This window comes from Petaurus breviceps, unplaced genomic scaffold (assembly GCF_028583685.1).
Source record: "Petaurus breviceps papuanus isolate PSGF00001 unplaced genomic scaffold, PetGlider_PUasm1.0 90919, whole genome shotgun sequence".
Taxonomy (NCBI): domain Eukaryota; kingdom Metazoa; phylum Chordata; class Mammalia; order Diprotodontia; family Petauridae; genus Petaurus; species Petaurus breviceps.
In genome coordinates, this window is record NW_027187378.1 from 30,605,052 (window position 1) to 30,619,144 (window position 14,093).

At 49.8% G+C, this 14,093-nt stretch overlaps 2 protein-coding genes across 5 annotated transcripts in view; both read left to right on the plus strand.

Annotated features, from left to right (window-relative positions):
* Positions 1-281: 281 nt before the first annotated feature.
* HRURF (HR upstream open reading frame) lies at positions 282-921 on the plus strand. The gene has a single exon (XM_069075720.1). The coding sequence runs from the start codon at positions 811-813 to the stop codon at positions 913-915; it is 105 nt and encodes a 34-aa protein (XP_068931821.1). The 5' UTR covers positions 282-810; the 3' UTR covers positions 916-921.
* Positions 908-14,093, plus strand: part of HR (HR lysine demethylase and nuclear receptor corepressor) — a 20,040-nt gene continuing 6,854 nt past the window's right edge. For 3 of the 4 annotated variants that reach the window (XM_069075716.1, XM_069075718.1, XM_069075719.1), the window contains exons 1-13: positions 909-1,045; positions 2,593-2,762; positions 3,452-4,096; positions 4,451-5,246; positions 6,472-6,622; positions 6,753-6,943; positions 10,693-10,857; positions 11,129-11,221; positions 11,459-11,574; positions 11,929-12,010; positions 12,307-12,470; positions 12,707-12,925; positions 13,152-13,317. In XM_069075716.1, coding sequence (XP_068931817.1) covers positions 3,491-4,096; positions 4,451-5,246; positions 6,472-6,622; positions 6,753-6,943; positions 10,693-10,857; positions 11,129-11,221; positions 11,459-11,574; positions 11,929-12,010; positions 12,307-12,470; positions 12,707-12,925; positions 13,152-13,317 — 2,749 coding nt within the window. In that variant the 5' untranslated portion in view covers positions 909-1,045; positions 2,593-2,762; positions 3,452-3,490. Of the gene's footprint in view, positions 1,046-2,592; positions 2,763-3,451; positions 4,097-4,450; positions 5,247-6,471; positions 6,623-6,752; positions 6,944-10,692; positions 10,858-11,128; positions 11,222-11,458; positions 11,575-11,928; positions 12,011-12,306; positions 12,471-12,706; positions 12,926-13,151; positions 13,318-14,093 lie in introns of all 4 variants that reach the window. The other variant, XM_069075717.1, reaches the window with a different exon arrangement.

The window sequence follows — 14,093 nt, forward strand, 5'->3', positions numbered from 1 at the left end:
TGAGAACCTGACTGCTATTGCCAGCAATGACACTGCCCCTTCCTTTCATGCCCTACCCTGGAGGGGGGGAGCCCCACCCCATGAATTCTGCCCAGCCCCTCCCGCCCTTTGCTCTAGTTCCCCAGCTTGGCACCTACTAGCGGGGTGCTGCCCGCCTGCCAGGCTCCGGGCCGGCCCACGGGAGGGTGGGGCCGCTGGGAAGCTGGCACATTGCCCTGGGGGAGCCTCTCTCAGCAGGCGCCCGGGTGCCGCTGATGTGGGGGGAAGGGGGGAAACAAAGGACTCATTCTCTGGGTGCGCAGCCGGTGGCATCGCAGGGGCGTTGGCGGAAGCCCCGGGGGGCCAGGAGGGGGCAGGCCTGGGCGGGGCTGAGGAATCACGGGCTCCTGTTCCCCCCAGGGTGCAGGAGGAGTAAACCAGCGGAGCAGCTTTTCGGCTCCCCAGTTGCGCGTCCGGCGATGGCGATAGGAGGTCCCGCTGCGCTCTCCGTGCCGCTTGGTCTACACTAGAGGCGCAACGCTGCGCTCACTTGGTGCCACCTTCCAGGGCACCCCGATCGCCCCCCCAACGACCCCTTCCCCTGGCCTCTCGGCCGCGTCCCCCCCCACTCTACCTTTTCCAATCCGGGGCGCCTTCTCCCCGGTTCAGCTTACTCTCCCCTCGGGGAGCCCGTTCACCCCAGCCCAGCTCACTCTCCCTCCGGGGGCGCCCGCTCCCCCGGCCCAGCTCCCTCCATCCGCGGGGCACCCGCTCCTCAACCCCGACCCGGCCCGGACTACCCAGAGGCGCAGCACGGAGTCTCGGCGGCCCATGGCGCAGCCCACAACCTCAGCCCAGAAGCTGGTGCGGCCCATCCGCGCAGTGTGCCGCATCCTGCAGATCCCGGAGTCTGACCCCTCCAACCTGCGGCCCTAGAGCGCCCCCGACGCACGGGGGAGAGAGGGGGTGAGAGGAGCCCGCAGGCCCCAGAGGTGGCTCATGGGGAGGGCGCGTCCAGCACTAGCAAGGACCCCCGCTGCCCTCACGCCAGGCCCCAGCAGCACAGGTGAGTACCAACAGTGGGACTGAGGAGAGCACGGGCGTCTGGGCTCCGAGAGAGTACTGAACTGATCCGTCAAATTGTCTTGGACCCATGTGCCTCTGTATAAAGTTGTTGGTCCCCGGGGGCAGCATTCCCACTTTAAATCGGTCCCCTAGAAAACCAGGGAGTCCTGTTTCTGAAGTTCCAACTCTTTTTCCTCACTTCTTTTTTGTTTTTGTGGCACTGGGACCCCTAGACTGGACTGGCGCAGAATTCCCCTGAGAACCAGTGCCAGCCCTGTGTCACGCTGTCATGTTAGTTTCAGTGACACCTGTCACACCAGTCTTGGTAGTTCACTGCTCTGCTTGGGAGTTTCCCTTTTTCCCCTGCCCCTCTGTCTCTGGCTAAGGGGCTCTCTCCCTGTCTCTTCCTCTTCTAAGGGCCATTATTACTCCCTCACCTAAGCCAGCAAGGATGCCTCTTAATTCCCCTTCACTTTAGGGCCTCTTCATGTAGATGGCTCAGCTTTTTCCAGGAGCAAGGACTCACCTGAGCCCAGGGGGAGATTCCAGACCCTATCAGCTGTTCTGGGTTTCCAGGGGGAACTAAATGGGATAGTCTTAGAGGACCAAGAAGAGGCAGAGTTTCTACTGGCTTGGTGTGCCAGGAGAGTTGCCCTCAGCCCTAGGGTGCATTCCTCCCTAGTAACTTTTTTTTTTTACCAGATATATGCTCTTTTCACCCCTGAAGGCTAAAATGAGACAATTGGAACAGAGCTAAGCCTCAGTTTCCTCATCTGTAAAATGAAGGGGTTGGAGGAGATAACCTCTGAGGTCCCTTGCAGTTTTAAATATTATGCTATGGTCATGACTCATAAGCTCAAGATTTCAAAGCTGGACAAGACCTTACAGACCATTTAGTTAAATTTCCTTAACCTGGAGAAAGAAATTGAAAGAAAGTCAAACACTAAATAAGATTCCAGAGCCAGGACCTAAATCTTCTGATTCCAAGGCTTAAAGTTTTCCACGAAGGGTTCATTTTCTCTAATATGCTAGTGGAGAGGAAGTCCTAGGTTGTATCTCCTGAAGATGTAGTGAAAAGAACACTAAATTTGGTAAAGTACTTCCGAGGTAGGTTTGAATCCAGGCTTTGCTGCACTAACCTGTGTCCCCTTGGGCGATCCATTTAAACCTCTCTGAAGCTCAGTGCCTTCCTCTGTACAATGTTGTGCTTAGACTAGATGTTTCCCACTTTTAAATCTATGCTTTTCTGTCCCCCACCCCTACCCCAAGTTTGTGGGACTGAAGAGCTTTGCCTAATCCAATCCAATCCAATCCAATCCAATCTCAATTCAATCTAAGAAGCATTTATAAAGAGTGGATTATGTGTAAGGCACTATGGTAGGTGATGGGAGGTACAAAGATAAAGATGAAACTGTCCTGCCATTTATCTTTTTACAGCTAAGTACATAAATGGAGATTTGAGGAGGGAGAGATTGCTAATGACTAAGGGGGCCAGGAAAGGCTACCCATGGCAGGTAACACATAAGATGAGTCTTGAATAAACCTTAGGATTCTAAGAGAAGAAGGTGAGGAGGGAGTGAATTCCAGTGAAGGGGCACAGCCTGTTCAAAGTCATGGAGGCCGGAGATGGAATGCTGAGTTTGGGGAACAGCGAGTAGACCAGTTTGGCTGGAACAGAGAGTTCATGAAGGGGCGTAACGTGAAATAAGCCTGGAAAGGTAGGCTGGAACCAGACTGGGAATGGCTTTAAAGGCTTAACTGAGGAGTTTTGAATTTTATCCTAGAGGCAAAAGGAAATCATTGACGATCCTTGAGCACAGGGAAATGACATGGTCATGATCTGACTTTTTATGTATGATGTTACATATTAGTGTTAGGTATTTAGATTTATAGGCTATTTTCCACCAACCACAACTGCATACTAGTAAATATGAAATAGGCAGTTGAATATTATAAAAATTAAGCAATTTTTTCAACCAAGATAAAATAACCCTTATCTTTAGTGAATTATATTTCTTTTTACTGATTTTCTAGTCAAATGAAACTAATGGTACAAATATTTAAAGATGTTAGGACATACAAAAACAAGAATAAAAAGGGCCCCCAACTCCACTCCTATTCCTGCTGAAGTACCCTGGCTTTGGTAGAATATGGCAGAGAGTAGGGGGAGGGGTAAGAAGGAGAGGGAGGCATAGTATCATTTCTTTAGAGTGGGGGCATTGACATGTCCAGGGTGGGAAGCTTAGGGCAGTGTGTGGGCAGGCAGTTTGGTGCCCAGTCGTTGGCTTGTACTTGCCTTACCGGTTTGTGCTGCTGTGATGCTGCCAGGGTGGGGCTCTCTTTGTACCAGGCAGCAGGGATGCCCAGGCAATGCACCTGAGTCCATGCTTTGTTGGTTTCATCACAGGGAGTCCCTTTGTGAGAGCCCCATGAGGGTAGAGGCATCATGGAAAGCACACCCAGCTACCTGCAAGACGCCCCCACCTGGGAGAAGCCAGCATCAGAGAATGGAATCAGACAGGAGCCAGGCACTTTGCCACGGGGTCCACACCATGGGCCACTGTGCCTGGGGGAGCCTGCTCCCTTTTGGAGAGGGACCCTGAGCACCCCAGACTCTTGGTTTCCACATGGCTTACCCCATGGCTCAAATGACCCACTTCCATTCTTGGGGGGTGAGGGACCCCGTAATGGTGAGGGAAAGGCTGGATGGTTGGGGGCCAAAGAGGGGCTGCGATGGAAGGAAGCAATGTTAGCCCACCAGCTGGCACTCTGTGGTCAGCCATGCCAACCCCGTCATAACCTCCTGCCCCCAGAACAAGGTGGCAGCCATCCCAAGAATGACCCATTGGCTTTCCGGCCCTTACATTGCCCCTTCCTTCTGGAGACCAAGATCCTTGAGAGGACCCCTTTCTGGGTGCCCACCTGCCTGCCTCCTTACTTGGTGCCCAGCCAGCCCCACGATCGGCCTTCTGACTGGCCCCTAGCTCCTTATCCTTGGGCATACCTGGGGGCCCAGCCCAAGAGTCCTCCTGCTTTCAACTCAGGAAGCAAGGTAAGGACTTGAAAGTGTTGAGAATACCCAGAGGGAACTCAAACTGGGGAGGCTGTAATGAAGGAAAGAAACAATTGATCACTTGGCTCAGCGAAAGCTTTCTTCAGAAGAATTCCATTCAATTCAACAAGTCTTTATTGGGTGTCCTACCTTCCCATACACACACCATATTAGAGGGCATAAAGGCTGGGTATTTTAACTTAGAGACCTGGCCTGGGACCCCAGGATCAATTCCAAGTTAACTGTCCTCCATAGACCATTCCTTCATTTCCCCAGGTCCACTCACCCCCATTCCATCACTCTCTATTAAGAGCCAAAGCCAGTGCCCAGCTTACCCCTTTCTTCTCCCTTTAGGGCTTTTATCACAAAGATCTAGGCATACCTCGCCTGGCAAAAGAGATGTTGACCACTGCTGAACCTGGGTTGTTGGGCGTAACCCCTGGTGGGCATCTTCAGAGAGCTGGGGAAATGGATCGGTCCCTACCCTACCAAAAGGATGGGGAATCAGGGGCCAGTGGGCACCAGAACCTTTGCCCACTTCTTGGGGGGTGCCCAGATATAATCAGCAGCCGGACCGTCTGGCCTACTCATCCCCCAGGCTTGGTTCATACTCTCGGCAGTTCCTGGGTAGTGCCTCGAAATGGGAACCTCAGAAACCCCCAACCAGGGCCACCCTCTGGGTCAGAGAGCCCTTCACCAGGGCAGTCTGTCAATCAGGTGGGATGCTGTCCATCCCATCTACCTGCTGGAGATGGGAGTCATAGCCACTGTGGAAAGTGCCAGGAAGGCACAGAAGGTGGTGCTAGTGAGACAGCTGGGTCCACTGAAGAAGTCGGCAAGCATCCTGGGCCTGGGGCCTGCCCCCCAAGCCATCATACCAAGCTAAAGAAGACCTGGCTCAATCGGCATTCTGAGCAGTATGGGTGTTCGGCTGGGTGCCCAGGGGAGGAGATGGGCCCAATCACTCAGGCTGGGTCCCTCAAAAGAGAGGGAAGTCCTGAGATGGGGGGAGCAGCTGGTAGTCCAGCCCCCAAGCGTCCAGCTGACTCCTTCCCAGGCAGTGAGGGGCAGGGGGCTGGGAGTTGGCAGGAAGCTTTGGAATCACCACCTGGGAGCAAGGCTGAGACGACAGAACGTGATGGCTGGAGAGGTGAGGAGGTTGATGAGCTGGGTATGAATGGCAGCTGGGGCAGCTGGGACTTGGGGAATCAGAGCAAGGGCTGGAGGGTAAGGCTTAGGGTGAGGTTATGGCCCTTTCTCACACTCAGCAGGTCCTTTCCCAGTTGCTTACTATACTAACATCTACACTGTATTTCCATCTGGATCCCACTGACTCTTTGGGGACCTTACAGTACTTTCTCTTTGGGCACACTTCTGCCCACATCTGGATTCTTTTTTTTTTGATTACCTGCCACATCACTGTGTTGGGACTGGTATCCAGCCTCAACACTGGCCCAGTGCTTTGCCATGGCACTGCCAACCCTAGCAAAAGAGGGGGCAGTACAGCTCTGATACAACTCCTTCCAAATCACCTTGGAGGAGCCTCTGCTGACCCACGCTCTCTAAGCCAGGAACTGTTCCTTCTTTTGCCCAGTTGGATCATGGACCCCAAGCTGGGACTCTGTGTGCTTTTGACTAATTAGGCCATTATGCCATTGCCTGGGCTCTCTGATGTCTCTTAGCCACTGGAATTAGTGCCACATTGGTACTCTCCAACTTCACCTGGGGGATAATTGCTGTTTTGGAGCCACAGTCCTCTTCATCTGTTTTCCTGGATTGTTAGATCTCAGCAAGTCAGGTAGAATCATTTTGCCTTTTGGATTTATATGCCTGAGATAGGCCCGTCCCAGCTCTTTCACCATCTGGATCACTGTACCTGGGATTGGACTTCTCTGGACCTCTCAGATCCCCAAGCATAGGCTGACTCTGTTCTGATGGTAATGTCTTATGGGATTTCTCATGACTGTGACCTGAGTTGGGACTCTCCTATCACCTTATACTACTGGTGGTTGCCTTGGAACCCTCACATCACTCTGGCGATGGTATTGCTGCACCCACCATTGGAATCATCCAACTTCTTCGATGGCTGAACCACTATTCTTGTCCTGGAATGATCACCCTTACCCCAATCCTGGACCCTTACCCCCCAGAACACCAGCCCTCCTCCCCCATTCCCTGTTTAGAGTCATTTGGGCCTTTCTGTGACCCATTTTAGCTGGTCACTGCTCAAGAACCCTGGGCTAGGAGGAAGGTGGGCACTGGGGCTGTAGTGCTGGGGAAAGGGGCTGAAGGGTGGTAACAAGGCAGGCTTCTATTAGTAGCATTCTTTTGGGTAGATCAAAGGAGAGTCCTGACAGGATGCATTATCCCCTCAGGATTCCTGGGCAGCAGGCCTGGCCTTGATGGACTTGAGCTCCAGAGTGTGCCTTGCACAGCACTGCCAGCAGGAATGACCCGTTGTCAGAGCTGTGCCCTTGGGGAAAGGGAAGATAAAGGGATGGCTTGTCACTTTCTGAATGTGCGAAGGTGAGTCTTTGCCAACTCACTCCCCACCTCCCAATTTCTCTCATAAGACTTCCCTGTTCTGGGAATCTCCTTCTTCCAGGCTCTGGAATTTCAATTCTTCAAAGACTCTTGCCTGCTAATCCCTCTCCAGGTTACCTTCAAGGGGAGCAAGGACTCCAGAAGGTGAAGCTGGTCATACTGAGGAGGGCAGAGGCCTCAGGCCCAGTCCAGACGCCAAGCTGAGTGTGTATCTCGCCAAATATCTGCTGAATAGCCTGGGAGACAGATTCTGTAGACTGCTTCGGAGAGAGCGGGAGGCCCTTGCCTGGGCTTTGGAGGAAGGTAAGCAACCATTGGAAGACTAGATCAGTAGAGCAACAAGCTGATCGCTTACTATGTCCCATAGCAAACAGGAGGAAACAAAATTACCTTGTATTCTTGTATCTACTCTGTACTCATATTTTATATACAGCACCTATTTATGTCTCCCCCATTAGAATGTGAGGGCAGGGACTATATGCTTTCTACTTTGTATCCTCAGGCTTAACACAGTGCCTGGAACATAGTAGATACTTCATAGATGTTTGGCTTTTGTGGATTGATGAATCTATCTAAGCATATAACCATATATTTATGGTTAACATTTATTACATTTACTATGTGCTAGGCGCTATGCTAAGCGCTTTACAATTATTCTCTCATTTGCTCCTTATAACAACTCTTGGGAGACAGATACTATTATGATCCCCACAGAGGTGAAAAGAGGTAAAGTAACTTGCCCAGGGTCACTTAGCTAGTAAGTATCTGAGGCTGGATTTGAATTCAGGTCTTGCTGACTCCAGGCCCAGTGCTCTATTCACCTTATCTCTTAGCTGCCTCAATAAATACTGTGTAGTTTGGGGGAAGAAAGGCACTGGAAAAGCTGGGGAGATCAGGGAAGGCCTTATGTAGAAGGTGGTATTTGAGTTGTCTTAGACAGAGGCCTCATAGGGTCTTGGTTGACCTCTGCCTATTAATCCTTCACCCCTTTCCCTGGATAGTTTGTCTACTTATATTTTGTACTATAGTCACATAACCAGTCAGCAACCGATGTGAAAAAGATGTGGGTATTTCAGTGAATTGCTAGGAGCTCGGCATGATTCAGCAATGCGATCATGGCAGCCAAAGCATCTGTCACAGTCCTAAGTACTGAGAGGTGCCCAGTGTCCAGAACAAGAAAGGTCATAATCCTACTGTATCCGACCTCATTCAGATCACTTCTAGGATATCACGTTCGCTTCTGGGCACTGCATTTTGGGAAGGACACTGATAGGCTAGAGCCAGTACAGAAGAGATGACTATGTTGGTAAGAGCATGTCCAAGAGGACTGGTAGAGGGAACTAAGGTTGAACCTGGAGAAGAAAATACTTTGAAAAGACATGTATTTGAAGACTCACATAGAAGAGGGATTAAACTTATTCTGTTTACCTCAAGGTATGGAGAACTAAGATCAGTGGGTGGAAGTGACAGAGAGGCAGAATTAAGTACAATAGAAGGAAAAATTTCTTAATCATCAGCTGTCTCAAAAATTGAATGGGGATACTTCAGGAGATAGTAAATCTTGCTTTTCTGGAAGCCTTCAAGTAGATCACTTGTCAAGGATGTGTAGAGGGGGTTCATCCACTGGGCAGAATAATTAGCTTCATTTCACAATAACACTGCTAATGTGTGCAAAACAAGTTCTCCTGTAAAGTTGTAAGTCCCCCTCCACCTCACTTCCCCTTATTCCTCACTTATAAAATTCATAACATTGCTCCTGTGGAGCCTCCATAATATTGTTCTGGATGTTTTGGGGAAACTCATTAACAAGAGGCAGCTAAGTGGCCCAGTGGATAGCATACTGAAGCTTGGAGTCAGGAAGACCTGAGTTCAAGTCTGGCCCTGGATACTTACTAGTTCTGTGACCCTGGGCAAGTCACTTAACCTCTGTTTATCTTAGTTCAGTGGGGAAGCAAATGGCAAACCACTGCAGTATCTTTGTTGAGAAAACCCCCTGGGCAGCATTGGTGTGATGTAGTCCATATGGTCAAAAGAGTTGGAAATGATGGGCCAACAACAATTAATGAGAACAACGGGAGTAGTTGATAGACAGCTGACTTCAGAGTCAGGACAGCTTGGCTTCAAGTCCCTCTTCCAGTAGGCATTAGCTAGGTGATCCTGGACAAATCACTTACCTTCTAAATGCCCCAGGCAACTCTCTAAAACAACCAGCAGGGAAGTTGTTCATTGGCATTAGTAGAGGGAGTTGGCACACTGGGAGTCCCCTACACGGATGAAATCACAGATCTAAACAAGATAATAATAACAATGACCTTAAAGGGGACCTATCTGTATTTCTTATTGTAGCCTTTTCAAGGTCTTTAGTGCAGAGCTGAACCCATAGCTGTTACTCAATTAATACTTATAGAGGAAAGGGAGGGGAAGGAGAGGAGTAAACATATGAATGAGTGGCCAAAGAGATGTTGGAAGAGGAAGGGAAGGGAATAAGTATTTCTATAGCATCTACTATGGCTAGGCACTGTGCTAAGTGCTCTACACATACTTTCTCATTTTCTTCTCATGACAAACCTTGGGTGGTAGGTGCTATTATTATCCTCCTTTTACAGTTCAGGAAACTGAGGCAAACAGAGGTTAAAGGGTGACACAGCTAGTTCAAGGTGGAATTTGAGGTCAGTTCTTCCTGACTCTAAGCCCAGCACTACTCCACCAGCTTTTGAGTTTGGGATAACTATCAAAGATTGTCCCAGGAGTCAGTGGTAAATTATTAGAAATTGGTTGCTGGACACAAGATTTTTGAGCTGTTGGGCTACCTTTGCTTGTACTTGTAGCTAGACTCTATTTGTTGGTTGGAGGGGCAGCTAGGTGGTACAGTGGATAGAGCACCAACCCTGGAGTCACGAGGACTTGAGTTCAAATTTGACCTCAGACACTTACTAACTGTGTGACCCTGAGCAAGTCACCTAACCCTGTTTGCCTCAGTTTCCTCATCTGTCAAATGAGCTGCAGAAGGAAATGGGATTTGCCAAGAAAATCTCCTACGGGGTCACAGAGAGTCTGACACAACTGAAACAACCCAGGAGCAGCAGTCAGTTGGAGAGGCCAGTGAGGCAAGGCAGCCTTAGCATAGTGGGAAGAAGACTGGATTAGGCGTCTTTTGACCTTGGATTAAGTCTTGGCTCTGAGAATTAATTATCTGTAACCTTGAGGCAAGTCACTAAATCTCTGAGTTTCATTTTCCTCATCTGTAAAATGGAGGTGGAGGAGGATGGGATGACATTATGCATCTGCCAGCTTCACAGGGCTATTCCTAGGATCAGCTGAGATAATACATGTAAAATGTTTGTTAAACTCCCAAATTACATGTAAATGACGCCTTTGTTAGGCATGGCAAGGATGGAGTACTCTTGCAGGGATCAGAGGGTCCTTTTAACCATGTTTATCATTATTAATCAACAAAGATTTATTAAGTACCTACTGTGTGTTAGGCACTGGAGTTACAAGAAAAAATGGAATAATCCCTGCCTTCAAGGAGTTTCCATTCTAGTGGGGGAGATGATATGTACACAGACAAGTAAAAATGAAATAAACAAAACAAATACAAGATATTTTGAGAGCACCAGCCCTGGAGTCAGGAGGACCTGAGTTCAAATCCGGCCTTATACACTTAACACTTATTAGCCATGTGACCTTGGGCAAGTCACTTAACCCCAATTGCCCTGCCTTCCCCCTCCAAAAAAAAAAAGATATTTTGAGGAGGGGGATGCCAGCAACTGAGGGTGGTGGGGATTGGGAGATGCTTAAAGTAGAAGCTAGAGTTTACAGAAAAGGTTTCTCCCTCTGATGCCTTGGAGTCATAAGGGCTTTAAAAATGAAAGGTGGTCTGATTACCTCCTTCCTTCCACTATTCCTCCACCAGGCTCTGGTTTATCCTCATTCTTTGGGAAAGGTGCAATTAGGACCAAACACCCCTGTTCCTATCCCTGATGCCTCTGAGGCTGAATTCTTTGGCCTGCTGCTAAATTCTTTGGTTTTTATGCCTATTTTCTCTGCAGTGGGGGAGCCTACCCTTTCCTCTGTCCCATGGGAGGACCCCAATGCCCCAAGATCCTGTAGCCGCTGCTACCGTGGACTCTTCAATACCCACTGGGGCTGCCCTCACTGCTGCTACAGGCTCTGTTTGGCCTGTGGTCATTTTAGGAGGGCCAGGGATACCACAGGTAAGGAGTGAATGCTTGTATGGGAATCCAGAAGAAGGAGGAATGGGAAGACAGGTTCTGGGTCAAGCTTAGCCCTTTCCCCAGCCCTAGCCTCCATTTAACATCATCTGAGGTAGCTATAGATAGACAAACAACCCTACCAGGGAGTGTCTGTGACTAAGTCCAATTAAACCTTACCCTCAGCACATCCTTGCTTTTTAAGAGTTGACTTTTATGACCTTTGGGTTTTGTTTTGCTCATCTGACCTCTGACCTTTCTGTTCCCACCTCAGCAGGCCCTCAGGAGCAGCCCCAGGAGGGGTGTGCCCACAGCACCGGGCATGATGCTCACTCTCTTATACTGACCCAGTTTGTCCCCAGCCAGGGTGAGCCAACAGGGGTGTAGAACATTTATTGCAGGAACCAGAGGGACACCAACTAGATAGCAGGAGGAGGTCTCCTTTCCTTCTGCCTCCTGAATCCCTCCCTGATCCCTGGCACCTTCTGGTTTTCACATCTGGGCTGGGAGGGATGGGGAAGGGAGCAGCAACTTTGCTAGTCCTGAATAGCTACCTTCTTCCCAGTCCCAAGAAGTGACTTCCTGCTTTCTCTCACTCCCTCAGCCCTGGCAGAGATGAGCATCAAGATGCACCAAGTCCGGGCCAAGTTTGACATACGAGGGCATTGTCCTTGCCAAGCTGATGCTCGAGTGTGGGCTCCTGGGGACAGAGGACAAAAGGTAAGAGCTGAGAAGAGGAAATAGGGATGGCAGGAGAGAATCCCAAGAGACCTTGGGGTAGAGGTGGGGCAGCCTGTCTGAGCTCCAAACACTTTAACTATGTTTCCTTGGCACCTAACATCATGTCGCATGAATACTCTAAAGCTGCCACCAGTTATACTTGGTGATGGTGTTAAGACATGGATGAAAATAGGCTTTTTGTCCTAAGTTCTGAGCTAGGGGTTTGGGAGCACTGTGTGGGGGCAGGAAGGATTCATGGGAGAATTTTTTTCCTCTTACCCCACACCTCCCTGATCATTCCATTATTTCTAAAATTTTCATTGGATTGGGGGTGGGTGGGGTTGGCTTTGACAGAAGGAGCCAACAGAGAAAACTCCTCCAGCCCCACAATCTTCTTGCAATGGTGATACACACAGAACCAAGGAAATCAAAGAAGGTGAGCCCTCCTTGCCTCACCTCCAGAGCTGTTTGAGAACCTGGTAGGGGGAAGTGGGGCAAGGGGAAGAGAGGAGAAGACTTTCCCCTAACTGGAGCTCTAGAGTTGGGAGGTCTTCGAGGACCATGTAGAGACAGAGGAGGGGCGCAGGTGTGATAAAGCCACTTTGGGATGAATGTGGGGAGGTCCTGAGGGAGTGGGAAGCACGAATTTATAGGGGAGGAAAATAGTGTGTTTGTAAAGACTGATGTGATATTCTTGTCCAGCCCCTACAGTCCTAGCTTTTATTTCCACAGAGGCCACAGACTCCACTGAAACTCCAGGAGAAGCCCAAGGAAGCCGGGGATCCCTACCCTGCCCCTCCCTCTGTGAACTTCTTGCCTCCACAGCTGTCAAGCTCTGCCTGGGCCATGAGCGCATTCACATGGCCTTCGCCCCTGTGACCCCAGCCCTACCCAATGTGAGTGCTTGGGGGGAAGGTCTTAGGCCTTGGGGAACCGTTGGACTAGGAGTGGGCTCTCAACTTACTTGACTGTAATCTCCTTGTTGACACAAATTATGTCTTCTCTAAATTTAGCCACTCCTGAGCACAGGGCTCTGTACTGAGTAAGGGATTAATAAAAATTTTTAGCAGTACATCAAGGCAGAAAAGGGTAGTGTGAGGAAATGTGTTGACATGCATCCTGTGGTCTGCAGGATGATCGAATCACCAACATCCTGGATAGCATCATTGCCCAGGTGGTGGAGAGGAAGATTCAAGAGAAGGCACTGGGGCCAGGGCTTCGGAAGGGACTCGGTCTGCCTAGCCCTCCTCCTCCTCGTGGTCTGCCTTCTCGGGGGGCCCTGCTCTGGCTTCAGGAACCCCAACCCCGACACAACTTCCACCTCTTCCAGGAACACTGGAGACAGGGCCAGGTGAGGGCTTCCTCTTGGCTACCACCACCCAACTCACCCAAGTTCTTCTTATCCTAAGCCCTGCCTCACTCCTTATAGACAAGGAGGACCTTGTTCCAAATCTGTCCTTCTCATTAGTCCCACACAAGTAAGTTATATAGCATCCTTCTTTAAGTCCAGGCTATGGCCCTTTCTTGGATGCATTCTCCTTTTCTGGTTTCTCTCTCCCTAATTCTACCCATTACAGCCCGTGCTGGTATCTGGACTACAGAGAACTCTGCAGAGCAGCCTTTGGGGGCCAGAAGCCCTCGGGGCACTGGGGGGGAAGGTGCAGGCCCTGAGCCTCCTTGGGCCTCCTCGGCCTACAGATCTGGGCAGTACAGCTTTCTGGAAGGGTTTCTCCCAGCCAGAGGGTGAGTATCTCTGGACTTCCCAAAGGGAGAGGGAGAGAAGGCAGACACATCCCTGGAGATAGGGAGTGAGGATTCAGATGGGGGGAGGAGTGGGGTGGAATATGTTAGAGTGGAGAGATCCTGGACTTGTCAGAAAAGAGCCTTGTTGTAGTCCTGTCCTTGACACTTCTTCACTGTGTGGCTTTGGCGACCACATAACTTCTCTGAACCTTCAAATCCTTGTATAACGAATGAGATGTCTATGGACAAATTACACCAAGCCTGTCACGCTTCTCTGATCATAGAAGCTAAGAATGGCTGGGCCTGATGAATACTTGGATGACAAACTACCTGGGAATATCAAGTGCTGTAGATTAAGAGAGAAGCAACTTGGTAGAGTAGATAGCAAGCTGGCTTCAAAATTGACCTACCCTGCTTCTGACATATACAGGCTGTATGACCCTGGGCAAGTCACTTAACTTTTCAGTGCTCCAGGCAACTCTCTAAGACTCTGAGTTGTAAAAAAGCTTCAAGTCTTCGTTAATGGAGGGAATTTACTTAGGGTTGTTGTGAGAAAGATGCTTTGTTAACATAAAACATGATATAATGTGAACTATTATCAATGATGATGGGAATAAGAAAAGACATAGACCTAGAGATAGAGTTGGATTTTTTGAATCCAAGATGGGAGGCGGGGGGGGGGGGAGGAAAAGGAAAGGAGAGAGTAAAGGGAGACAGAGGGAGACAGGAAGAGAGAGAGAGAGAGAGAGAGAGAGAGAGAGAGAGAGAGAGAGAGA

What these genes read in the sequence shown, in the direction of transcription:
- HRURF (XM_069075720.1), top strand. Translation starts at nt 811, where the DNA reads ATGGCGCAGCCCACAACCTCAGCCCAGAAGCTGGTGCGGCCCATCCGC.